The 26,636-nt window shown below is 32.0% G+C and overlaps 2 protein-coding genes across 3 annotated transcripts; one reads left to right on the top strand and one right to left on the bottom strand.

The window, feature by feature from the left end:
- The first annotated feature begins 1,338 nt into the window (after positions 1-1,338).
- Positions 1,339-26,636, top strand: LOC148612371 (protein lifeguard 2-like). 2 transcript variants are annotated; one of them, XM_088593741.1, is made up of 11 exons: positions 1,339-1,469; positions 12,184-12,365; positions 14,126-14,229; positions 15,446-15,510; positions 16,201-16,257; positions 17,490-17,580; positions 18,187-18,224; positions 18,719-18,806; positions 19,811-19,927; positions 21,146-21,193; positions 22,339-26,636. In XM_088593741.1, the coding sequence occupies exons 2-11, from the start codon at positions 12,194-12,196 to the stop codon at positions 22,486-22,488; spliced, it is 930 nt and encodes a 309-aa protein (XP_088449867.1). In that variant the 5' UTR covers positions 1,339-1,469; positions 12,184-12,193; the 3' UTR covers positions 22,489-26,636. The 2 variants fall into 2 exon arrangements, with proteins under 2 accessions (XP_088449867.1, XP_088449868.1); XM_088593742.1 differs by lacking the exon at positions 1,339-1,469 and adding an exon at positions 11,448-11,469 and having other exon boundaries at positions 22,339-23,381.
- On the bottom strand, positions 4,953-5,897 carry LOC148612372 (protein CFDP2-like). Its single transcript, XM_088595371.1, has one exon. It carries the CDS (start codon positions 5,895-5,897, stop codon positions 4,953-4,955), a length of 945 nt encoding a protein of 314 aa, XP_088451497.1.

Genomic DNA, 26,636 nt, shown 5'->3' with positions numbered 1-26,636 from the left:
TTTTTACCAGAAAATTAGTCATTTTCATGTGTAAAATTGACAAAACATGGAAAATAATGTCTTGGCATCACCATCACATTGGCTTGCACCCCTCCTTTTCAAAGTGTGGAGCCGTCCCTGTTCACTAACCTGTAAATAGCTTTCATCATATTTTGCTTTAATCGTTTAGCATGAAACAAGTTGCCTGTTTTGAAACTATTTTAATACTCTCCATAAAAGCAATAAAGAAATATATAAAAAAGCAATACAATGCTTAGGTAGCAAACCATGTTGTACTCCAGCAATGCTAGAGGTTGTCTGGCAAGCTATTTTCTGACTTGATGCCATCCTGGGGTATAGTGGAATGGAATTCCAACCTCTTATGTTGTAGGAGTAACAGGGAAGGATCCAGGATTTTAGATAGGAGCGCACAGTAAAAATTCTGCCGAGCGGAGCGAGATGTCACAAATTTTGAGGTTAAATTTTTGAAATATTATAGAGTGGGTGCAATGTAGATATCTTTTGTGGTAAAATTAGTGAGAAATTTAAGTTTCAACTTGAAACCGCCTAAATCTACCCCTGGCAACCCATGCTTTGCAAATTTTAGGTGGCGCACGCCCGCCACTCCCCACCTGAATATGCCTCTGAGTAACCATGTTGATTTTTATGAGTGGGGGTCGGGGCCAGGATCACATTTGAAATAGAAAGGCAGGACAAGATATATGATTTTATATAAATACAAAGATGCAATAGGTGAAAAAAAGGTTCTGGTTTGAATATTACATAAAAAGATACAGGACACAAAATTTGACTATATAGCCCTCTTTTTTTCCCCTTAAGATTCAAATTTATATAGAAATTTATCATTATTTACCTGGGAGGGGGACTGGTCATTTTGAAATCATAAAATTTTCTTGACCCCCCATATTTTCTTATCCCCCTTAATAATGAAATAAAATGTTTAAAGGTGGTAAAATATGTTTTAATTTGACTGGTGTAATGCTCGGCGCAACTAAAAATTTGGATCCCCCTTGAAATCCATGTGCAAAAAAATGACCCCCCCCCCCACCTCTTTGAAGTTATAAAAAAACTGAACCCCCCTTTTCCACTTACAGAAAAAATGACCCCCTGGATATATGTACTCGCTTTGTTTAAATTTTCAAATAAATGTCTACGGTTTGAATATTATTTGTAAATTATTATATAAAGGATGCCGAATCTAGAGGTTTAACCTAAAAAAAAAAAACAAAGCTGTTATACACGTGGCTAATTACAATATTCGTTATGTTTCGGCTAAGTTTACAGCCAATGAAATGAACATCTCGTTAGCGAAGAACACAGCGTTACTTTATATATCGGGAATTTTTAAAGAACCCAAAGCTTTTCCGAGAGGAAATAATCGCCATTTTCTTGCCTTCTATTTCTCTGTTTCCTTCCCCTTTACCTATGATATCCCCTGTACCCACTTGTAGAAGGAAGAACATTTAGAGGTAATGACAGATTATTACTAATATTTTTTGCTAGTCACTATTTACTCCATTTTATTGTTTGCTTATAAATATGAAAATTTTTTCTTGCTAAATAATTATAAAATGACGTCAAATAAGAAAAAAAACTGACTCGCTGATCACTTGCTCATAATTCATAATTACGTATTTTTTTTAATTTTATACCATAAAGTGGTCCCTCACTGTATTTAATAATAATTAATAGATCTACCTCCTTTTTTTATTTTAATGATGGCAAACTTAGTATTCAATATCTTTTGTTAAATTTAATCTTTTTTTTTAAATTTTGACTTGATGTGTAAGCCACATTTCACAATTGTGAAATAACACCGTTTTGAAATAAGGTACATGTACATAAATTTCCAATTTCTCTAAAAACTTTTGACAGTCACATGTTTTCTTCCTATTTAATATTTAATACAATTTTTTTTAGATTCAGTCACAGCAAAGTCCTATAATTAAAGAAATAAGAAACTTGTTAATTAGCCAGTTTAATGATAAGATTATCACGTGGTAGATAACGAGATTCCCTGACCTTTCCACTTATTTTATAAACTATTTTTTCCCTTTTTGATGAAATGATCAGAAATAATTGAAGAAGATGTGAAAATGGGAAACTGAAGATTTTAGTCAATAATCTTTAAAAATAAAAAAAGTTGTGATATGTTTACGTGAAAATAATGAATTTAATTTTGAATTATTTTCGTAAAAATAGGTGGGTAGGTAACTTGTGTTCAATACTTCTTTTTTGTTTGTTTTGGTAGACAGAAAAATGAGGTATGAACATGAAAATAAGATATCGTAAAATAGGAAACTGAAGGTTATATTTCGATATTCACAATACTATTTTACTTGTGATCTGTTAAAGTTAAGTTGTCATTGTCGCTTAAGTAAGTACGAGATCTCTTGTCCCATTGAGTGATAATGTAAGATTTCAGATGCAGTCGAACTTCCCTGGCTCGAACACAATTTAAAGTACCAAACTTTTCACCTATATAATCAATGTAAATAATTTCTTTAATTACAGGTGTATGGTCACAGTCATTTGAATTTTAGTTGAAAAAAAGTCAGAGAGTCATATGTAGTTTGATATATAAATTGACTCTCAAACGACTGATAAAATATTGTATTAAATTGAATTGGAAAAAAAAATTGCTAAAGCCTCAACAACAGTGCATGCGCCAAGAGTTAATATTGTGAAAAGCCTTCAAAAAAATTTTGAAACATTACAGTGGATGGACACTTTTTTATACACTTACTTACTGCCCTTTACGCCACTGGCATGTAGGGCAGCAACGAAGTTCCTCCACTCTTGTCTATCATTGGCAAGTTTCTGTAATGTGCCCCAAGTCTTCTTATGTTCTTTGACTTCTGCTTCAATGGTGCGTCTCCAGGTGATCTTTTGGCGTCCTCTCCTGCGTTTTCCCTCAGGTGTCCAGAATAGGGCTGTTTTTGTGTTGTCTTTTGGGTCTTTTCGCAGGACATGTCCTAACCACTTCCATCTTCGTTTCATAATGATGGTGTCCATGTCTTCTTGTTGGCATCTATTAAGGAGGTCCTGATTACTGATCTTAAGAGGCCAAAATATTCTTAGGATCCTCCTCAGACTCCTGGTGTGAAAGGTTGGGAGTTTGTGTTGGTCTAACTCTGTTATCCTCCAGCACTCTGACCCATAAAGCAGGATAGGCAAGACGCAACTGTTACAGAATTTTAGTTTGGTGCGGATAGTGTACTGTCCTGATCTCCAGACAGGTTGCAAGCTCCTCTTGCTTTTGAGAGTCTAAGGTGGATGTCGCTCTCCGCACCTCCATCAGTTGTAACTATACTACCGAGGTATGTGAATTTGTTGGTAAAAGGTAGACATTGTTCATGCAGTTTGATAGGTGTTGGTGTATTTACATTCAACATCATAACCTCGGTTTTCTTTTTGTTGATGTTTAGCCCAATTTGTCCTGCAAAATTCTGAAGTTTCTTGGTCTTTTCTTGTATGTGTTGGTGGGTGTGAGAAAGCAAAGCTATGTCATTGGCAAAGTCTAGATCTTCCAAGATGGAGAAGGTATTCCATCAGATGCCTCTTGGAGTATCTTTCGTTGTTTGTCGCATCACCCAATCAATGGCTATGATGAAAAGTGTTGATGACATAACACAGCCTTGACAGACTCCAGTTTTTACATTGAAATACATGTCGCTGTTGTTTCCGACTCTGCATCTGAAGTTAGTGTAGATCCGTATGATCTAATTATTTTCCATAAACTTTCTCTATGTATGCTATCAAAAGCTTTTTCAAAATCTATAAAGTTAATATAGAGTTGTCTCTGCCATTCAGTGCTCTGCTCAATAATATTGCGTAGCGTGAAAATTAGGTCGATGCAGCCTCTGCCTGGTCTAAATCCAGCTTGTTCTTTTCTCAATAGTTCATCTACAGATCTTGCAATTCTTTTGATGACAACTTTGGCTAGTATCTTACTTGGGATAGAAATCAAAGTAATACCTCGCCAGTTATTACAATCATTTAATGACCCTTTCTTTGGTAATTTTATGATGGTTCCTTTGTTCCACTCATCTGGTACTTTGGTCTTATTCCAGATATCTTGGAAGATGGGATGGAGAATTTTTGCGGATAGGTATGGATCGTTTTTAAAGAGTTCTGCATTGAGATTATCACTACCTGGTGCTTTGCCACTTTTCTGACTTGATTGCTGTTATGATTTCAGATATTTCTGGTGGTTCTATATCTATGTCAAGCTCTACTTCTGCATCTTTAATTTCCGATTCTTGAGAAGGTGGTGGCCTGTTAAGTAACTCTTCAAAATGTTCTGTCCACCTTTTTTCTTGAGCGCTTTCTGAGGTTAATATGTTACCCTGTTTGTCTTTGACAGGTAAATTTGGAGATGATCTATTCTTCCCACATATAGTTCTTGTAATTTTGTATAATTTACTCTGTTCTCCTTTCTGTGCTGCTTCTTCTGCATTATTTGCTAGCTCTTCCATAAAATTCCGTTTGTCTGTTCGAACTAGTTTCTTAATTTCTTTTTGTATTGAGCTGTATTCTTGTTGGAGTCTTTCTTTTAGCCGAGGTGATTTGGTCTTATCTCTTTTGGCTTTAATCTCTCTTCTATTATTTATTGTTTTCCAAGTTTCTGGTGTTATCCAGTCCTTATGTTTTTGCTTTTTTCGCAAACCTAAACACTCTTCGCTTGTTTTTGTATATATGTCGGTTATTTTGTTCCATTTTTCATCAATATCATTTACAACATCTTCCAAGATATTTAACGTTTCATAGTGATTCTTGAGTGTTATTAAAAAGTCATTTTTTACCTTCAAGATGTTAAGTTTTTCTGTATCATAAAGAGTGGTTGTAACTTTCTTTCCAGTTGCTCTGAGCTTGAGTCTGATATTTGCTGTAACAAGTTGATGGTCACTTTCTACATCAGCTCCTCTTTTGACTCTTACATCTAGCAAAGATCATCTCCACATTCCATTTATCATGATGTGGTCAATTTGATTTCTGTCTCTTAAGTTTGGTGAATACCACGTTAACTTGTGGATATCCTTATGAGGAAATAGTGTGCCTTCAATGACATAGTTGTTGATGTTGCAGAAGTCAATTAATCTTTCACCATTTTCATTCATACTACCACATCCATGTGTACCCATAGTTCTTTCAAAGTTCAAGTTGTTATTGCCTACTTTTGCATTCAGGTCACCCATAATTATTTTGATGTCATGATGTGGGGTTTGATCTAACTCTTGTTGAAGTTGCTCATAGAATGTATCTTTGTCTTCATCGCTGGCATCATTTATTGGAGCATAGCACTGAAGTAGCGTCATATTAACTTGTTTACCCCTCAGTCTAGCCATGATCAATCTGTTGCTGACTGGTTTCCATTCCATCAGGGTTCTGTCTACTCCTTTCTTTAGAATGATGGCTACTCCCTCCTGATGTTTCCCATCTTCTCTTCCGGAGTATAGTACTGTTTCGCCTGTTGTTGTTTTTATCTTTCCAGATCCTGTCCATCTACTTTCACTGACACCTAAAATTTGTAGTTCGTACCGTTGCATCTCAGCTGTTATCTGTGCGAGCTTGCCTGTTGCATACATCGTTCTCACGTTCCAACACCCGATGTTTGTATTGGTTTTTACCATGTTGAGGGCCTCCCTAGTCATGTTGGTAGTCTCCTCTCGGCTTTTTCTACCTACAGTCATTAAAGCTCCACTGTTGGTGCGGTGGGGGCTCTCCTCCACAGTTGTAGATTTTTTCTTCGTTGCTGGTTCCGTAACATGTCTTTTTTTTTTACAAGTTAGGGTTGTTAGCCCTAAGCTTAACCCCCATAACTTGGAGGACCAGTAGATTTTCTGTAGGGGGATTCTTCCCTTAGATGGATGCATCACCATGCGAACGAGTACCATCTTTACGGATTTTCTGTCTGGGTTTTCTCCCATAGCCTTTGACTGTCCAAAGCCTTCTGCAAGGCAGTAGTGTGATGCTATTTAACCCATAGCTGGATCAAGGTTGATGAGTGCTAGGGCGTATCCACACGCCGATGGGCCTACACACTTCATCTCTTGATACTCCGAGATCCTCTACAGTTTAGCCTAGGATACTATACCCTAGTTACCGTGTGCTGTCGCGAGGAGGCATTGTAGAGGTCTTAGACTGGTAGAGGCTTTGTACTGACAAGAAAGACTTACGCACTCGGCTTTCTTTTTCACCTATAAGTAGGCTAGTCAGCGACAGTAGTAGAGTCTTCGACTCCCCCTGCACTAGGCGCTTATCCAATCCCTGTGATAATAATCACTAGCACACTTTTTTTTTTTTTTATACACACAGTCCAGATATTCATCTGTTCAATCATCATGATTGTGAATCCAGACCTGATATGAATGAATAAATTACAAGGGCAGTGTGGGAAACCATTTTTTTCCCCAACTTGCAATTCTGCCTAGTGGACTATTGATCTTGCTAGCCAAACAGAAATTCAGCTAGCCAAAATTTTTTGCGTTTTTTTGTCTGTACTATCATCTGTTTTCTCTTGCATTTGACTACCTTCTGCCGTTCTTTTTCTTTCTTTAACTATTTTTTTTTATTTCTTTTTAAATTTATCAAAAACTTTTCCATTTTCGAATATTCCCTCCCATTGAAGTATTCATGTACTTTACAGTAACAAAATAAGTACTCCTTTTCTGAACTCATATTTTAAAAATAAAATTATATTACAACAGATTCGTCATTATGAAACAAGAAAATGTTTATCATTTGCTTCTTGTTCATTTTTATTTTGACAATAAACAACTAATTTGCTAGGTAACATATTATAAATTACCAAGATAATTTCGTTTGAATACTAATATGAACCAGATCGGGACCGTCGCGTAGAATTTGGCACATCCCATTCACCGGAAATTAAAATGGCAGAATGTAAACAATGCTTTACAAGTCAATAAAATTGTGCATATCGTGCCAAAATTCACTTGACATATTCAAGCTAAAAATGTAGGGAACATATTTTTAATGTATGATGTTAAGGGATGTTTAACTAAATAATTATAATATGGGGTAGGCATTGCCTAGAACAGCGGGCACCGTGAGCTCAACCATACATGTACCATCTGTGCAAGACTTGTAAAAATAATAATAGACATTACAAAGAGGGGGTCTACCCAGATGAAAATTTTTGCTTCGCAAATGCAATATTTTTATTTATATTTAACCAGCAAGCAAGATCAATATTTCTATTTGAAAATCTGTCTTGTTAATTAAAGGGGGAGTTTTTTTCTCAATAAATTAGTAACTTGAACATTTTTCCCCCAAAATTCCAACCCCATACCCCATTTTCCCCTTGCTCTCAAAATGGACAATAAATTTATAGCACTTTGCAATACTTTACATTTTTATCCTTAAGGGCATCTCTAGCAACATCCATTTCAGTTTTGGCCTGTCAGATCAATCTGCAGATACCGGAAATATTACAGTTCAGGAATATTTTACGCATATCATGTGTCGTAAACAAAATTCAGACGACAGATGCAAATTCCAAACAAGAAAATGATTGCCTTTCCTATCTTAGAAGAGCTATGCTTGGATTTTGATATTATAATTGGAGTTATGTTTTTTCTGAGTTGGGTTAGGTTTTTGACAACAGCAGTAGTGGAACAGTGGAGATACACGTATGTACATCCACATGTTTCCTGAAGTTTTTATAAACATAACATTCACTTCTTTAAATAAGTAAAACAAATTAGAAAAAGGCTTGAAAACTATCAGAAAAGATGAATCTATTTTTACTGAAGATTGAAGGAAATGATGAATTTTCTTCGTAAGACAGTCACTTTTTGTTACTTCCGGGACATGACATTTTTTTCGTTAGTATATTGGGGAACTTTAAGGGAAATTTAGAAAGTACACGTAATAATGGTAGAGCTCACAACGCTTTGCAGCGCTCGCTATAACCTGTTGGCTGGTTAACTTTCCTTGGAACTTGCCAATCAAATGACGGTCGCCAAATTGATGAATGTAAGCTAATAATAACTCACCAAATTACACATCTACTCGTATTTGGCAAGCTGGCGAGCGGTGGTTTCCCACACTGCAAGCCTTATGAGTTGCCATTATTGTGTTGTGTTAACCTGGTTCAGGTGAATATTGACCATGCCTGCATTTGATTATCATCTGCCTCTGATTAGGACTACTCCATACATGTCAGATACATGTAATTATCCATTATACATTTTGTACATGTATTAATATTATTCAATACTAAGGTATGGATTTGATTTAGTAAGCACCTCTTGACTTCAATGACATACAATATGATCTAGAAGGGCATGCACCTGTTCTTCATTACAAAAAAAAATCGAAATTTGAAACTGCACCAGAATGAGGTACAAATGTATATACCAAAAAGAGGAGAAAGGAGCATACTCCTTAAATGTATTGCTTCATCCCAAATAATCTTCAATTTGCATAATTAAAAGACATTTTTAAATAGAAGGCTTTAAAAACCTTTGTACAAGTATATTTGAATTTATAACCTTTCAGAAATTAAAAGAATTGAATCTGTCTCATTTTTTTTCCATGATAGTCGAAAACAGCAAAATATAGTGTGTATTGTTTGATGGTCAGTAGTGGATGGGCACTGGTTATGAATTAACTTTATTGATTATTGTTTTCCCTCTTCAGCTATAAATGTAGGTTACACTGATTAAAATGCTTAAATTCAGGGATGGAATACAGCTATTCTGTACAGCAAACTGGATGTCAGTTTTTCACCTTTGTTGGTATTAATAATTTTGGATTGGTTATTTGAATAAAGACCCATTAAAGTAATTCATACACTGATTAGATAAATAAATGACAAGTACGCAAATACAAAAAAATGTAATTGCATTTAGGAAGGTGTAATGACATTTCCTATTGTGTCAATAAGCAAGTCCAGTTAACTGTCTTCCTGTTAATACATGTACTTTTGTCAAAAGTGTTCCTAAAAAATGGTTTATGTTGGCACTGTGTCATTTCAAATTGGATTTAGAGTGAAAAAATAAAACAAATTACCTTGATCTTTTGTGAGTCCCATATGAAATACTAACCTAAAAAATTTAATTCAAAATGTACTATACATGTACTGTGTATTTTACAATGTAAGTACTTTGATTCGCTCTTGGCTTGTCGCTTACCAGTGTAGTTTATTCATGTCCATGTACGATATCCAAAATGAACATGTGCACTTTTGTTGTTTGTTGGATGTCTTTTAGCTGGCCATGTAAACATCTTGGTGGGATTGTTGTCTCAGACATATTCACCATATCATTTGTCGTCATTAATTTTTCTTCAAAATTTTCTCTTTCTGTAAATAAGTATGACTTACCTTATTACCAAACTTGGTCACTGGCATACTTAAGGTAACAAATTATATCGATTATTTAGTTCTATAGTAAAACATGGCCGCCATTGCTATTTTTAGACTGAGGTCAAGTCACCAATTTCTACATTTATCTAAAAAAAACTGTGAGAGATATCATATTGGAAAATAAGTATGACTTACCTTCTTCAGCATGAAATGTCTCCATTGGGTCAAAGTTGTTAGGAGTTATTGCCCTTGAAAGGTGAAAAATGACTGTATTTGCAGTTTTTAACCAATATTTTGAAAACATTAATAGATAAGTAGAAAAATCTCACTTGATGGAATGAACCTTATGATTAGGCCTTCAAAAGTTTTAATGGGTCAGAGTTGTAAAATGACTCTTTGTGAGAGTTATTGCTCTTGAAAGTTGAAAAATGAGGTTTTTTGCAGTTTTTAGCCAGTATCTTTGAAACTATAATAGAAACAAAAATGATTGATGAAATGATCCTTATGATTAGACCTTCTAAAGGCTTCATTGAGTCAAAGTTGTAAAACAACTCCTTGAAAGGCGAAAATTGAACCAGCAGTGCTTACCTTCAAAATTCTCAACAAATAGCCTGAATAATAGAGGACTGTATAGGACTCACTAGCCCAAATCAAGAGAAGTACACATCATTTCACTAGTCCCAATCAATTTTTAAAAGCCCCGGCCATCAGGCTAGTGGCTTAAGGCAAGCACTGAACTAGGTGAACTCAGCTGAATTCAGGCTTCTTGAAGCCTTTTGTTTTATTTTTTCTTTCTGTTTGACTGTCTGTCCATCTATACACATCTGTTCACAATTCTTGTAAATGCAACTCCTCCAGAACTGCTCGAAGGGTTTTTTGACAATTATATTTGAAGGTAGGGTATCATGGTTAATGAATGTTTAGAAGTTGACCCTCCAAATATCCGCAACTCCTCCTACACAACAGAATGGAATTTAATGAAATTTTCACAAAATCATTATTACATATTGAAGGTATGCACCTTTTGTATAAGATATTGATCTGAATCTTTTTTTTCAGATCTTCCATAGCAATCCATAGACCATCATTTGCTGACATTTGGGAGAGGGGTATTGATTTAGTGACCATTGCTTTAAATAATTTAATATGTGGCTTTTTAAAAATAATTAGGGCCCTGCCACTATGAGGCAGACACCCTATAATAATCAGTCTGTGTGCCTGTATCCACCTGCACATCCAGGCTGTTACTTCGTTGATATTGATATAAGTATGTGGGGAAAAAACAACTTCAATTTTCTCTCTAATTTTGATTCTCCAAAATATACATAATTCTTTTTATTAGGCGGGGGTCTTTAAAGATGGTTTCCATCTCAGTGATATTTACAATGAAGTTTTATTTGTCAGTAAAACTGATGCAGTAGATATGTTTTATGTGATTATATCCTGAATTTGGTCTTTGTGAATTAAGAGACCTGATCACTTGATGAATACAATGTAACAAAGATAAAGAAACATCTCCAATTTCTTATTAGTGCACACTGTTTCCATAGCATCAAATTAACTTGGTATCAATAATGGGATGATAAATAGTCTTCTAAACACTATATTTTTAGAATACTTAGTGTATACTTAATAAGATAAGATAATGGAAAGAATTGTGTCAGGAGTATCTTTGACATATCCATATTTATTGTTTCTTTATTTGAAATATGTTTATGCACTGTCAAATATTGTCTCTCTATGCTTTTACCTAATTATAAACAGATGTACAATATATATGTAATTTGAACACTCAGTTAACAAAGTTTTGGTGTGTATCTCAATGTCTCTGTGATAACACCTTGGAAGTACACCCCCTTTTATGGATTTCAGTGAAACTTTATAGAGAGATTGTATGTATAATTCAAAACAAATATTGTTAGAAACGTGCAATGTAGAGGGAGAAACATGTTTTCAATTTGTTTAGAATCATAATTGTAAAGTGTAGACTATCATGGGTGTAGAGATCACTCACCGGTCAAGTTTATATTTTTCACTTTAAAGGCAGGTCATATTCTTTTCATCTAGCAGTTATCCTAGACCTTGTACAGTGTTCTCCCAAGGATTTTTGGACAGCGCTTTATTCAGTGTGCATGGTATGACATTAATAGGTCCCTTGTCTTTAAGTGCCACTTTGTATTTTGTGTATTATTTAAAAATTGATCTGTGTATTCTAAATGTACTTTGCTGTTAATGTTTATATTAATTATTTATTGGTAAATATTTTACCATTGCAGTAATTATAACTTTAATGTTTTTTTTATTTTTATTTTTTTTTGTCTTACACAAATATTATAAGTAATTCTTCATAAACATTTCCCCTTATTCATACACTCCCAGGGTTCTTCATTGATGTTTTACTTGCAAATTTTTGTTGACAGCACACCCATTGGAAATTACAATTTTATGAAAAGATATTCACTTGATTAAGAGTGTTCTCTAGTAAACCTTTTTTCAAGTCTTTCTGAATTATCTAACAGGTACATGTACTAGACTATTTCAGTCTTTACAATTTAAATCTAAAGTAAGATCTTACTAGCAAGGTAGATAACTTCCTAGCAAGGTATTTACCAGTAAATGGGCTTGTTAAGGAAGTTCCAAATTAAAAAATCGAAATTTTCTTTCTTTGGCTTTTTGTAGCACTGTTTTGTGTGATATATTAAAGATTATGTAAACTATTTTGATAAATAACCAATATTACTTAACCTTATTGACCTTACTAACATCGGACTGTATTTGGTGGCTCCAGACAACATTTACAGGATTTGGCAATCATCTTTTTAAGCAGGTCTACTTTTTTGTATATTTAGATAGGTAACCATGACAACACCATATCCACCTGAAGGAAACAAGTACAATACTCAATATAATACACAGTATGGACAACCTATGTCTGCAACTTCCAATGCACCGTATGGTCAACCGGCAGCACCACCTCCTTCCTACTCCTCAGCGGTAGATCCACCATCCGAGCCAAGAAACACATCTACAAGTTAGTGTCTGATTAATTGGGGATAAGTTTTAATAGACAGTAGAAATTTCTTTGCCTCATCTGTAAAGGTTTTGTAACGGTATCAATTGGACTTAGCAGTTGTTGAAGACTTGTCATAAGAGTATGATATATAAACATTTCGGCCGTGTACATGTACAACTCCTTCTAAATCTTGTAATATATATAGAAACTTGATAAAAGTGTGGATGTACTTGTAAAGTGAGATAGTCCAGAATTTAAGTTTTTTATTTACAAAATATGTGGGTAGGCAATTGTTTTTTATTTGCCTGTCTGTGTCCACATAAAGATTTTATGTTAAAATTTCTGATACTTTTTTTTAAGGTAGATTTTTTATGATCATTTTTGTCTAAATGCTTGGTGATTCATTAATTGTAAACTACAAAAAACCCATTGAGCTTATTTTTGTTGACTAAAATACATTTGTTCTCATTATAACGCAAAACCTACTTGTAACAACGCATAACTTACGCATAATAACACGAAATATTTTATATATATTATGAAAATGTAACTTACGCATAATAACACAAAATATTTTATATATATTATGAAAATGTGTATTATGGAGACCAAGATTTTATACATTTTTTTTAAATCTCTATCTTTTAGTTGAAATAAATGTAGAGTGAGTTCCTCGCTGCCATGATGGTCATCAATAAGCGTCTCCTTGAAAGTGAAAGCATTTTGAATGGGTGACGAGCAAGAACCTTATTTACCAGTCACATTTTTATATCAAAGCTTGATGGTGATCGCCATATTATAATGGGGGGTATCTTGGTAATTTGTATGCCCCTGCTTGAAAAAAAATATTTAGTAGCTAGCAGTTATCGTCATTAATAAAATTATGAAATACTTCTGTTGTCGTTAATGTTTTAGGTATCTTGACCTTTTACACCAAAGATGATTGTTACTCCTATATTCTGTTTTTGTTTTGTTTTTTGCTTTTTTTTTGTTTGATGTTTTTTGGTTTCTTTTCATCCCATTTTTATTCTTGATATAAATGCTTCATAAATTACTTCATTTAATCAATCAAAACATAAATACTACTTTATATAAAGAAGAAAACACTTTTAAATCTTTCCATTTTGACCTCAAAAAAAAAAAAGAAAAATTGAAAATTCTAGGAAAAAAAATTAGAAAGTCCAAGTATAGAAATAAAGACAGACAAATCAAAGGTTTTCTTCTTCTTCCATATATACAAACAAGACAAATATTTTGCCTAATTTTCGAGTTAATATGCGTAAATCTTGCGACATTTGGCAAAAGTTTCCCTTTATTGCGCAGAAGTTTTGTGTTATAACATGAAAGAAATTTTTTTAGTCTACGAAAATGAGCTCAATGGGCATTCGTAGTAAACAGATAAATCTGGTTGAAAAAAATCAAAATCTTCTGAGAATTATAATTATTTTGTTTAGATAACTTGTTTAGGCTAAACTTGGGAGGATGCAAAAACAGAATAAGTATTTAAAAACCATAAACAAGCATTTTTAACTTTTTGTGGCATTTCAATTGGTTTATATATGCTGTGTTTAAGTTCTGGTCTTTTCTTTGTTCCATGGTAAACTTTTACTTCAACAATCCATGATATCAGGACTATTGAAGAAGGCAAGACTGTAAATGTATTCTCTTCAAAAAGATTCTGTGTCATTTTATTCCATCCACTACAACTACAGTTTGTTAGGGACAGATTAGACCAAGTTTCATGTTTGATTTAAAGTTACCATTGTTATTAATTTCAGATTATGCTTACAATGATAACCATGATAGTGATATCGGTTTTTCTGGTGGTGCATTCGGGAATTCATTTAGTGACAAGGCCATCAGACATGCCTTTATAAGGAAGGTTTGTATATAAAGATGATTTTTGTTTTGAATTGAACCAAGATATACTCTAGATATGTTTGTAGGTTTTTTAATCAAAGGAAATTTGATAAGTACCTTTTAAAGTACAGCTTAATTGATTATTATTTAGATCATATGAAAGTCATGCATATGATTTTTAAAAGACTGATAAAAATTTTGTTAGTAACTGCATCTTCATCAACTTTAAAAAATTCATGTCTGAAGAATAACTTGACCGTAATTGTATTACAAGGAAAGAGTAATCAAGGGAACCAAGGTTAAAGCGGTAATCAAAAGACATGGAAAACAGACATATGGTACACAACAAAGGACACAAAGTAACTAAAATAATACACACAAAGCAATAAGGAGGGCTTGGATTGATTGCAGGGGTTGTGACATGAATGGTTTAGAAACAAGCATTTTCATAATTTTTGGCAAAATCTTTTTGAAATGTTTTACCACAATAAAAAATTCAAAAGCTGTATCAAGCTTGATTGGTGTGTCCATTCTTGCCTCAACTGTTCAGGATTTGATCTTTGTAGTTGTATCAAGCTATTCCTTACGATGCATTTTATTTTCTTACAAAAATAATAAGTGTATGTTGTTAAAGAAAATCAGCAGCTCAATATTTGTAGTGGGGAACCAGATGAAACATTTAAGAAATAGTTAATTAAGTGGCAAAAACGAAGTTTTACAATTTTTTGTTTTTACTTCGTTTCTTCTTCTGAACGCAAAGATGTCCAGACGATTACTCGGAAACCATTGATTGGATTCATATCAAACTTGGCTAAAAAATCAAGGATGCTCAGGGGGTGTGGAAACGACTTCCAGAATTTCAAAAGGGCTGCCAAAACAAAACCCACAAAAAAGAAAAAAGTTATGTAAAATTACTGAAACTCATTATTGGTATGAAAAGAAGTCAAAAAGCTGTTCTTAGCTTGCAGACATGATAGACGTAATAAAAAAAAATTAAAGAAGCCACCATTTTTTTTTAAAATGGTCGCCAAAATCGGCCAAATTTCAACATTGTTGGATTTCAGTGAAAATTTGTTTCTAAGGCAAATACTGCTTTCCTAATTCAATGGTGACTTCAGAATTTGACTGAATCCGACCATTTGCTAGTTTTGACAACTTTCATGTTTTGCTTGCAAACACAATATCACTTGTTATTTATTGATTTTTAATTCAGTGATATGTAACTTTTCTATTTTTAGGTGTATCTGATCCTTATGTTACAGCTTCTGGTCACCTTTGGCTTTGTCTGTGTGTTTTCTCTTGTGTAAGTAATGTATGATACAGAACTGACAACTCAAGATTTGTTTGTTCTTCTTGTGTAATTAATGTATTACACTGGAATTTAACTGACAACTGAAGATTGAAGATAGAGATGTTCAGGCCTAAGTATTAAAACCATTTTTGTCTTAGTTCATCTTAAACTTTCTATGTGTGTATTACCACAGACCCGCTAATGAAATTCCCAAGATTTTGTTGGTTTTTATTTATTTATTTTTTTTTTGGTATTAGGTGCCCAAGCTAGTTCATCCCGTAAGTCAGACCCATAACAGTAATTTTGCCTTTAGTTTAATAGTAATTATATGATAACTAATTGAGAAAAGTGAATAACCAAATTATGATCGCAGATGTCTTAACGCTAGTTGTCTCCAAGCACAAAAAAATCACAAATATTATATTTTTCTTAATTCATAATTGGCAATTGATTATCTATTAATTTTCTCAATAATTTATCATTATTTTCAAATAAGTTCTAAATTTTTAAATTTTTCCAAACCATCAGTGATATCAGATAACTTAAACGTCACAAAAGAAAAGTATGTGACATTTTGGAAGAAAAGGTATGAAAGTGAAATAACCCAAAATTGCTTTAGATATGATTTATCCAAATTTATTACACAGGGAATTTCTGATAGTTTACTGCCATCTACATAATGATTTTCTTTCTTTGTTTCAGTCATCCAATAAAGAATTATATACAGACCGAAGGAGCATGGTTTTACTGGGTTTCATAGTAAGTTTTCTGTCATCTACCTTCGCATTTGTTTAGTACAGTAAAATAGAAAACAAGTACCATCTTTAAAAAAAGATAGCCAACTCAGTAAAATTTGTTCTTTTTACTTAAAATTTTCTATATTTCATTCAGGAAATAACACATGGCACACAATTTCTATACAGTTTTTTCGAATGCCACTAAGTTATCAGTGTTTGGCCAATGGGGTAACAGAATTGCAATCAGATGACTTGCATTTCCATGAAAGGGCGTCTTTAAGGTCAAAGGGTAAAAAGCGAAACTATACCGACTGCGTCGGAAAAACAGTAATAAACCTCATTCACAAAATTTAAAAAAAAAAAAAAAATCAACCTCACGTATCCAAAGAAACTAACAAAAACAATAATCAACCCCACTCCCCCCCAAAAAAATAATTAAAAAAACAATAATCATTTTCACTCCCCCCAAAAACTAAAAAAAAACAATCATCAACCTCACTTATCCAAAGAAACTAACAAAAGCAATAATCAACCCCACTCCCCCCCCCCCAAAAAAAAAAAAAAAAAAATTAAAAAAAACAATAATCATCCTCACTTCCCCCCAAAAAACTAACAAAAACAATCATCAACCTAACTCCCCCCCCTCCCCCCCCCCCAATAAAAAAGATTTAAAAAAAAAAGTAATCAACATCACTCCCTCCCCCCAAAAAAATTAACAAAAACAATAATCAACCTCACTCCCCGCAAAAAAAACTAACAAAAATTAATCAATCTTGTTCCTAAATGATACTAAAAAACAATAATCAACTTCATTTCCATAAAATACTTGGAAAAAAAAAACAATTAGCAACTTTCATTTCCCCAAAAAATTAAAAAAAAACAATCAACCTCATTCCCAGAAAATACTGAAAAAATACAATCAACCTCATTTCAAAAAGATGCTTAAAAAGACACTAATCAATTTCCAATAGATTTTCTTCAAATCTTCCTTCAACTTAAATTCTGACCAATCAGATCACTTGAAATTGAAGATTTGAGAAAAAAACTCAGCATATGAGGAAATTCTCTACTTGAGATATTTCTTTTTGAAACCGAGGCCAGATTACATTGAAATGAAATAATGACCTTAACAAATTTTTAAATACATGTAGTCCTTCTTTTTATTGACTTGAGGGATACCTGGCTGCTTCTGATTTCCTTTCAGAAGACCTCTAGATTTTACTATCCTACTATCATGTTATTTGTCTGTTACAGTGGTGTTTTCCTAATAACATACATTGTGTTGGTTTGTATCCCATCAGTTAGACGCAAGGTTCCAGGAAATTTTATCTGTCTTGCGGTATTTGTAAGTACATCACATTACCTTGGTTTTTTTTGTAATGGCTTTTTAAATAACAACATACAATATGATGTAAGGATGTTCGCTGGTCTTATTAAGAATCACAAGGATTTGAAACGGCTGTGAAATCTATTTAAGATCTTTCGAGCTAGAACAATATAAGAAATATAAGAATTGATGGTTCAGTTCGATTGTTTTTGAGATGTAAACATATAAAATTTTGGCAGAAACTTCCCAAATATTAATTTAATGTGTGTTTAGTCTGCAAAAAACAGCCGAACATGACCAGCAAACATCCTTAAAAGTTGTCCTATTGCCAAGTGAAACTACCATTTGGACGAGCTAAAGTTAAATTATACTTGTATGGAGGACATCCAAATCTTTTTTTTTTTTTCAACATTCATTTACTTAAGTACAAACTAGGTTTCAATTTGGGCAAGTAGAATTTTCATCAACTTTCCTGATAGGACAAGGATCATAAAATATTAACTTTATAGTTTGCAACAATACATAATTTTACATTTCACTTGAGTACATGTTGATCAGTTGTCCACCTCATTGAATGTTCTTTTAAAATATGTCTAAATAAATAGAATGATTTTGATATTGCAGACTTTGGCCTTTTCCTACATGGTTGGAACAATCAGCAGGTAATTATTTTATTTATTTTCCCAAACATTTTATTTTCACTTTTATTATTTTATTCATTTTATGAACAAAGAAAAACCATGAAAATAACATGCTGCAAATAAGTCTCTTTATGATAGAAAGATAGAAGACGTCTTTAAGAGAGTTTTCATGACATGACAAAATGAAAAATCCACCAAATTGTCATCCTAAATAGTGAATATAAGTAACCATGAAAATGAATTGTTTTGCAGTGCTTATAGCTTTTTACCTTTTTTTCCTCATCTGTGTATTGAAAAAGAAGTTAACATGCAAACGTGATAGGCTTATTCTTGAATTGTTCAAAAAGAATGTTGGTTTGGAGGATCTGAATAATTTAGTGGTGATAAAATATTTACTTTATAGACATATAAAATACTTAGATGCTTAAAATATTTTATTGTTATTAGTTTATTTTAATCAGTACTTCTGTAACCCCAATTGGTCATAGTTTGAGTACAGATTATTTATTTTTTAGTTTCTATGATACAACAATTGTATTTGTCGCTGCCGGAGTTACCTGCCTTGTTTGTCTTGCTATCTCCCTGTTTGCTATCCAGACAAAGGTATATAAATGTTACATTTATAAATATGTTAACACATATTACCCCAGAAAGGTCAATGACTTCAATACCTACGCTGATTAGTGCAACTATAATTGGGATTTGTTATCGATCACTCATTGATCCTTCAAACTGCAGATGTTTCTGTTCCACACCACGTGAATGATGATCGATGTGTTTTATTTTTTTTGATTGATTTGTTTTTTATTCCATTTTATACGAATTTACAAAATGATTTGGATTCATATATACATTAAATTATTTTTCTTTCACATTTGCCTTTTTTTAAATGAATACAAAATTTGCATATTTTAAATTTAATGCAAATTTACAATTGCATTTTAATAGGATAACAATTAATAATGGAGGAAATCTAAAATATAGGATAATCAATTGGTTATTCACTCTTTCCAGTTGATTATCCTATTATAATTGCATTTTTGTAACCTTTCACAAACATTGAAGTGCCATTACATCCTTTTTATCAGGTTATGTTGTTAAAGTAGTTAGAGCTTTTGATTAACTTTGGTTACTCCCCTTTCAACATCATACTAACTTATTTATTTAATCCAGTTAATGCACAATTAAATGAATATATTCTTGTCGTTTATTTCAGTTTTTACCTTTTTTTAGACCTTCAGATTAATAATAAAATGAGTGATGTTATTTTTCTAAAAACTTTATTTTATAAAGAAATCAGATTTTTAGAACCATGTTTTATTTTGTCCAACTTAATAATGAACTAAAACTTATACAGTAGTTTTCAAATGTGCTCTATAAATATTTAAATTAAGATAAGTATTTTTTGCCACTACTTAAATAGCTTTACATATTTATAAAAGTTTACAATTGGTTTGTTGTTCTCAGTCCAATCTAATGTAAGAAGATTCTAATTGACTGACATTGACTGTATTAGATTAGCAAGACTAGATAGCGACTCCAATATTTATTCATTCATATCATGTTGGAAAATTGGAAAACTAAATATAATCTAATTGTATTTGTAGATTGACTTCACTATGTGCAGTGGATTGTTGTTTGCCCTTCTTATGGTACTGTTTTTCTTTGGATGGTCCTGTCTGATTTTCTACCTTGTGTTCCCTGCAAATGTTTTTGCTTGGAGAGTATGTATACTACAAGTCAATATTATATTATTAGTATTACTTTCTATTTTTTTTTTGTATTTCTTTGAAAAAAAAACTTGAAGTACTGTGAGACCTGTTTCCCTTTTGTATTGTAGAATTTGTACAGTATAAACAGGTGTTTGGCTGTTAAAATAAAACCCCTTTTGACTGTAGAATTTGTTCAATAAAAACAGGTGTTTGGCTGTTAAAATAAAACCCCCATTTGACTGTAGAATTTGTTCAGTATAAACAGGTGTTTGGCTGTTAAAATAAAACCCCCTTTTGTATTGTAGAATTTGTTCAGTATAAACAGGTGTTTGGCTGTTAAACCTGTCAAAATAAAACCCCCTTTTGGACTGTAGAATTTGTTCAGTATAAACAGGTGTTTGGCTGTTAAAATAAAACCCCCTTTTGGACTGTAAAATTTGTTTTGTTAAGACATGTGTTTGGTTATACCAGGTGCATAATATCTATAAACTGCTATGAAGGGACTTCAAAAAGTGTTTCCTTTAGACAGGTTTTCAGTTTATTCTAGGTTTGGTTTAGACAAGTTTTACTGTCTGAGGGTAATATGTTGGCCTTTAGTTCGGGAGGTTGTGGGTTTGATCCCATGCTAACTCACATCAAGGGTTTAAAAATTAGTAGTCACAGTTTTTCTGCCCAGCACTCAGTATTTAGGGGATAGAGTGAAGACTGGTTGGTTCAAAGTCTGAATAATGTGTCTGAGTGAGGTGGCATGCTTACTTGCAGGCTGTTGCTTATATGAGCTAGCACAATCAAGAACAGTCTCGGCATGCCAGACTAGAACAAAGCAGGGTATGTTCCATTGGTCGAATGTTCTTGTCCTGAAAAGCATGAAATATCTACAATAAGATGTTGAACCATTCCAGAGATGTTTACATTACCAACAATAAAAGCAAAGCAATAACCTGGCTGGCTGTTTTCTCACTATGTGTCTTCATTGATGATACCTCTGTTTTTAAGGAAAATCAGTTCTAATGTTGATGATACAAGAACATGCTTTAATCAAGTTTTTTTCTTCTTTGTATTAAGTTTTGTGCTGTTATCTATTTTTGCAGAATCAGTTTGAGGAATTTATACCTGGCATTATTTACATTTACACTATAAAATTTAGATACAAGATCTAATTTGGTTACTGAGAGAAGCTCTATATGGAAGATATGGATACCTAAATGTTGTGTGTGTATTTTATTTTAGATAATGGATTGTGTATATGGAGGATTGGCTGCCTTGGTCTTCAGCTTGGTAAGTGAAGGGAGGGTATTATATTCACACCCCTGGTCTTCTCCCCCTTTTGTAATGAATTTCAATGCTTTCTATGTAATATATTTCTCTTTAATTGTTGAAGTTAATCAAAAACCAACTTTCTGTTTTGAGAAAGGATGCATTTGTGATGTAAAATGGGTGAAAATGTTTTTGAAAATGAAGTTTGTCATGTACCACTCACTGCCTGGTTTTTGTGGGAAGCCAAAGTAGACAAAAATACCTATTTATAAATATTTATAATTCATTTATTGTCCCCACAATGCGTCTCGAGGGGACATGGAAATGCCAGGCATCTCTCTGTCCGTCCGTCCCCATTTTCCACACTTTTTTTAAAATGCTTTTACCAAATAAGTTTGTTTCTGGTATGTGGCCTTATTATGAAGAGTTACAGATTAAGTTTGACTTTGGTTACACTTAAATGATTTTTACATGGCCCTTGGACTTAGAAAATTTCCTTAATTTACATTTTTCCACACTTTTTTTGTAACACTTTTACCTATCGATTTTATATTTTGCATGTAGTCTTACTATGAGAAGTTACAGATTAAGTATGACTTTTGTTAAGGTTGAGTTATTTTTATGGAAGTTATGGCCCTTGGACTTAGACAATTTCAGTGAATTTAAAGTTTTCTTCACTTCTTTTTTTTTTGGTGGACATTGGAATGCTGTTCTTTTATTAATATTTATAACTCATTTATTAATATTTATAAAGATGATGTGATATACATGTATAAATATTTATAAAGAGGATGTGATTTATGAATATTTATTCAATTATAAATATTTATAAATGAATTATAAATCTTGATAATTATATAATATTTATAATTGAACGATAGATATTTATAAATGATTTATAAATATTTATGAAGAGGCATTTTTGTCCACTTTGGCTTGCCATAGGTTTATTCTTGGACTTCCTCTTTATGTCACATGATCCAAGTTTTATTCAGTAATATTCTCTTAAGTCTTATGAATCAACATTAACTGTGATTTAAAAGAATTTAACTGAAAATTTGTAAGTTTGCTTGCACTAGTGTTTATTTTCAGTAACTGTAGTTCAGACATATAAGTTGCTTATGTTATATTGTAATGATTGACGCTCAAGTTAAATTTTGTTTCAGTTTTTGGTTTATGACACCCAGATGGTTGTTGGTGGAAGAAAGCACGAGCTGTCACCCGAGGAATATGTTTTTGGTGCCTTACAACTGTACATTGATGTTGTCTACCTCTTCTTGATTCTCCTTTCTCTCTTTGGAAAGGGGAATAACTAAACAATGGCTTTCTAAGGAGGTAGACCTAAGGTAAGGGACACAACTCTTACAAATCATTTGAATGTTTGTATTCACCATTCTAAATCAATCTTATGTAAGCATTAAAGTAAATTGGACTGATTTCATTCTGTTTAAAAGAAAGCTTGAAAGGCTTTGGGTAAATTGAATATGACACAAACATATCCCTGATTTCAAGATTTATGTCCCTTACCCTAGGTCTACTTCCTTAAATGAAAGCTGTTAAAAATTTGCCTTAGATATTTAATATTTCTTACAAATAATTTCTTCAATTAGGAAATGTTGAACATTTTCTTTTAGAAAATATATAATACTATTTGTGATATTTGAAGTGAATTGAATCACTTTTGTCAGAGATTATTTAATTACTATCATAATTGCATGTTCAATATGAATACTTTACTTGTAATCAAAAGCTGCAGCATTATTTTAATAAAAATTTATGTTTAAACATTTTCTTTTAAACTGTCATTCAGAGTTTAATGTATTTGACTAATTTGTTAATACTTAGTTATATATCATGCACATTATTTCTGTTCAAACTTGTTTTGTTGAGGGGCCACCTGTTTATATATATTTATATTTATATTTATTTAAAAACTTAAAGGAAGTAACTGTCTTGAAGAATAATTTTTAAAATTTATAACTCCATAATATGGAGAGCAGGGAGTAGTAGTAGTGGAAGACTTTTTGAAAGCATTTTTTTTCTATTATGACATTGAAGACTTTGGTTTGTCTTGAGATGTAAAGGTGAACTTGGTATATTCATAAATAGAGAAACATAAATGTATAGAGAAAAATAATGCTTCTTCAAAAGCTTATGATAAAAAATAGATAGTCAACAATATTGGGTCACATTTTCAAGGCATAAAAATGTTTTAATGCTTAAAAATTTGATAATAAAAAATGGGCCAAGTTAATGTCTTGTACCACTCCTTTTTTTATTGTTTGTAGATGTATGATTATAGACTGCTTTGTTGTCACAGATAGTGTTATATTGTTAAGTTTTATGCCTTGTTTTTATTCAGGTGAGTTTTTGTACAAGTCATTTTTCTATCCTAGAAAAGTCAGTACACTTTTAAATAATATTTCTGCCTGTTTTATTTGTCTGTATATCTCAGATGAAGTATAATTAATGTGGTAAGATGCTGTTAATCCAATCAAAGGAATTTTAAGTGGGAAAATTATATAGGTATTAATTATAGAAAAAGGTAAGTCAGGAAAAGAATACACTTAATTTTATCAGGAAATATGTTTTTTAATTTCACCATGCTTATAACACATAATTTGCATTTTATTTCTGATTGCTAACATCAGTATTATAGTGCTTAACAAAGAATTTGTAATATCAAAACAACCTAGCTGTCAATTACATAACAAATATGAGACCATGATGTAGATTGAAACATTCATTGTTTTAAGTCCTTTTGTTTTCTTCCTATCAGTAAAAAAACATTAATTTTAAAACAAGTTCCAGATTGTATCAGATACCTTTCTAATGGTATATGTAAGATGTAATTGCTGGTTCAACAAAATATGATGCAGGATCATGGTTTACTGCTAGTATACTATTAACAGATTTTGACGAATGTTTTGTAGGATCTTGAAATATAGAAAATAAATACATGGCAAAGTCTGTATCACATGCTGTATCATCCCAAGATTTTGATTGAGGAGAATACAGTATGATACAGATTTTGTCATGCAATATACACTTTATCATCCATTTAAATAGGAGAGTATTACTGTATACGGACTGTCCAAGACACCCTGCTACGGAAATTACTATTCATTTTGGGAACAAGGTTTTTTTTTCCATTAGAGTGAAGAATGTTTAGTTGTATATTTATTTTTCTAGGATAATCTGTATATATGTGTTATGTGTTATGTTTTATGTCTTATAATGAGCTAGTGTATCTAATGGTGTTGCTTGACTGTGCCTGATTTATTTGATATTCTAATGAAATTTTTCTAATTGGCCATTATTATTGTTATGTGTATTTACATATATGGACAATCTTTCGTCTGTAGGGTCACGTAAGGGCATTTTGCTTTATCTGTTTGATTTTTAATCTTGCATTACTTAGTTCAAATACTTTTTTTAATTAGATTTTAAAATTCCATTAGTAAAATCAGAAGTAAATTTTACCTTTATACACTTGTATAAGGACTGTTTTGAATTGAAAGTTGTTTTTTTTTTTTGTTATTGAAAGGATCATTACCAGAAAGTAAATATTAAATTTTGATGAAGAATTGTTTTATAATTGACCAAGTTACGCAAAATAACAACTTTTGGGCAGTTTACGCTTTATGAACATGAAGTGGCTTACAAACAAATATAAGCTGTCTCAAAGTTTGTTAGCCAGGGGGGACAACTTGGTCAAAATGAATTAAACCAATCCTTTTAATTTAATTTTTAATCAATATGTTCCTTCATAAAAAGTCTTATTTAGTTTGGAATGTTTGGAATTATTTGAAATGTGGACTGTGGGCCAATCTACATCAATGATGTCACAGTACCAAGTTAGTCTATGGAAAATAGTCCATCTTGTCCTGAAGAGAAATATTCAATAAAAAACATCTATTATTAATTAATTTATCGTATTTATATAATTTATCATGTTTATATAATTTATCATGTGTATATATTTTATCATGTTTATATAATTGTGTTGTTTCAATATTTCATGTACTGTTTTCTAGTGGTTTTTTTTGTATTGATAACATTACAAAAAGTTCTGTAGATGTCTAATTTTTTTCTCTTTTTGTGAAATATTTACTGATATGTTGAACCCTATTTGCTCTATATGTTTGTGTTTAATATACAGTATTTTATAAAACATCCAAATATTTTTTTTATTTTTTTAACCAAGGTATCAGGTTTTAAGAAAAATGACACTGCATGACATAAGGTTTGTGGATACAGATGTAGATATAGATGTCATGACCTTTTTTTTTCACTTTGAGGTACACTTTATTTATTTTTTCAAGAATTTTGATGCCACTTGACCATTAAAATAGAATAGAATTAGATTTTTGTAAATATTTATTTGATATTTTATGAAATTTATAATAAATCCAGTGGTAAATCCTGAGGGTGGTTGTGGGCTATACTTTTTGTGGAAAATATTGCTAATTGTTCTAAACTTTGGGAAAAAATGACCAAATGATAACCAGGAACCACTTTTTTTCAATAAACTTCTTCATCAGAACCTTCCCATTTTTTGTGAGTTGCTGGATCTGCCCCTGTGCTGTGTAATTGATAAAAAAAGATTTTGCTATGTAATATACTGGCATGATTTTAGGAGGATAAATTGTGTGAAATCATTTGAAATGTTGATATATTCTTCAACTTGACCTTCTCTTTATGGATACATAGATTTTAAGGAGAACCATCATGAATTGAGGATGTGAATTAAATGTCCAGCTCAGGCAAGTGTTTAGTATAACAAATTCATAACTTGATAGCATCTAGAACACAGTGTTATCTAGTACTTTTATAGTATACTGCTATAAAAATCCTTGGTGTTATGGATACATGTGAAAATTTTGGTTAGGAAGGACCAGTTGTAAACTATACCAGAAAGAAATTGTATATTTTTCCATCAGCCAATGGTAAGTTGACTTTATGTTACCGGTACCAAGATGATTAAGTATTAAGCCCATGAGGAACACATATAGTAATTCCAGTAATATTGTCAAAACTTATTGTGTGATAAAATTTTTACCATTGTTTACCAGCAGAGTTTCTTTGCCTAGTCTAGTTTGCAATAATAGTCCACCTAAGGGTCATGCAGAAATTTGATTCATAATATAAACTTTATCAATGCATTTCTTTTCATATCAATAAAGGGTACATTAGCAAAAAATATCACTTTTAGATAAGAATTGATAGTTCTATTTGTAATTTACTATGTAAAAAAAGGAGAAAATTTCAGTAGTGTTGGCTTATTTGATCATCAAATTTTATGAGTGCTGTATGTACCATATGTAACTTCTGCATGATTTTTTTGTAGACTGGTGCCTATTTTTAAGTTTTAAAAGTATTTTTTTTTGCCAAAATATTTATCCTCTCAGTATCAGATTTGTATTTTGTGATAAATGTACTATTATTAAAGTGTCAGTTTCTA

Source organism: Perna viridis, chromosome 7 (assembly GCF_037379345.1).
Source record: "Perna viridis isolate PV_CMFRI_1.1 ecotype Kerala chromosome 7, ASM3737934v1, whole genome shotgun sequence".
NCBI lineage: Eukaryota > Metazoa > Mollusca > Bivalvia > Mytilida > Mytilidae > Perna > Perna viridis.
The sequence above is the reverse complement of the archived record's forward strand: the minus strand, read 5'-3'. Positions and strand labels throughout refer to the sequence as shown.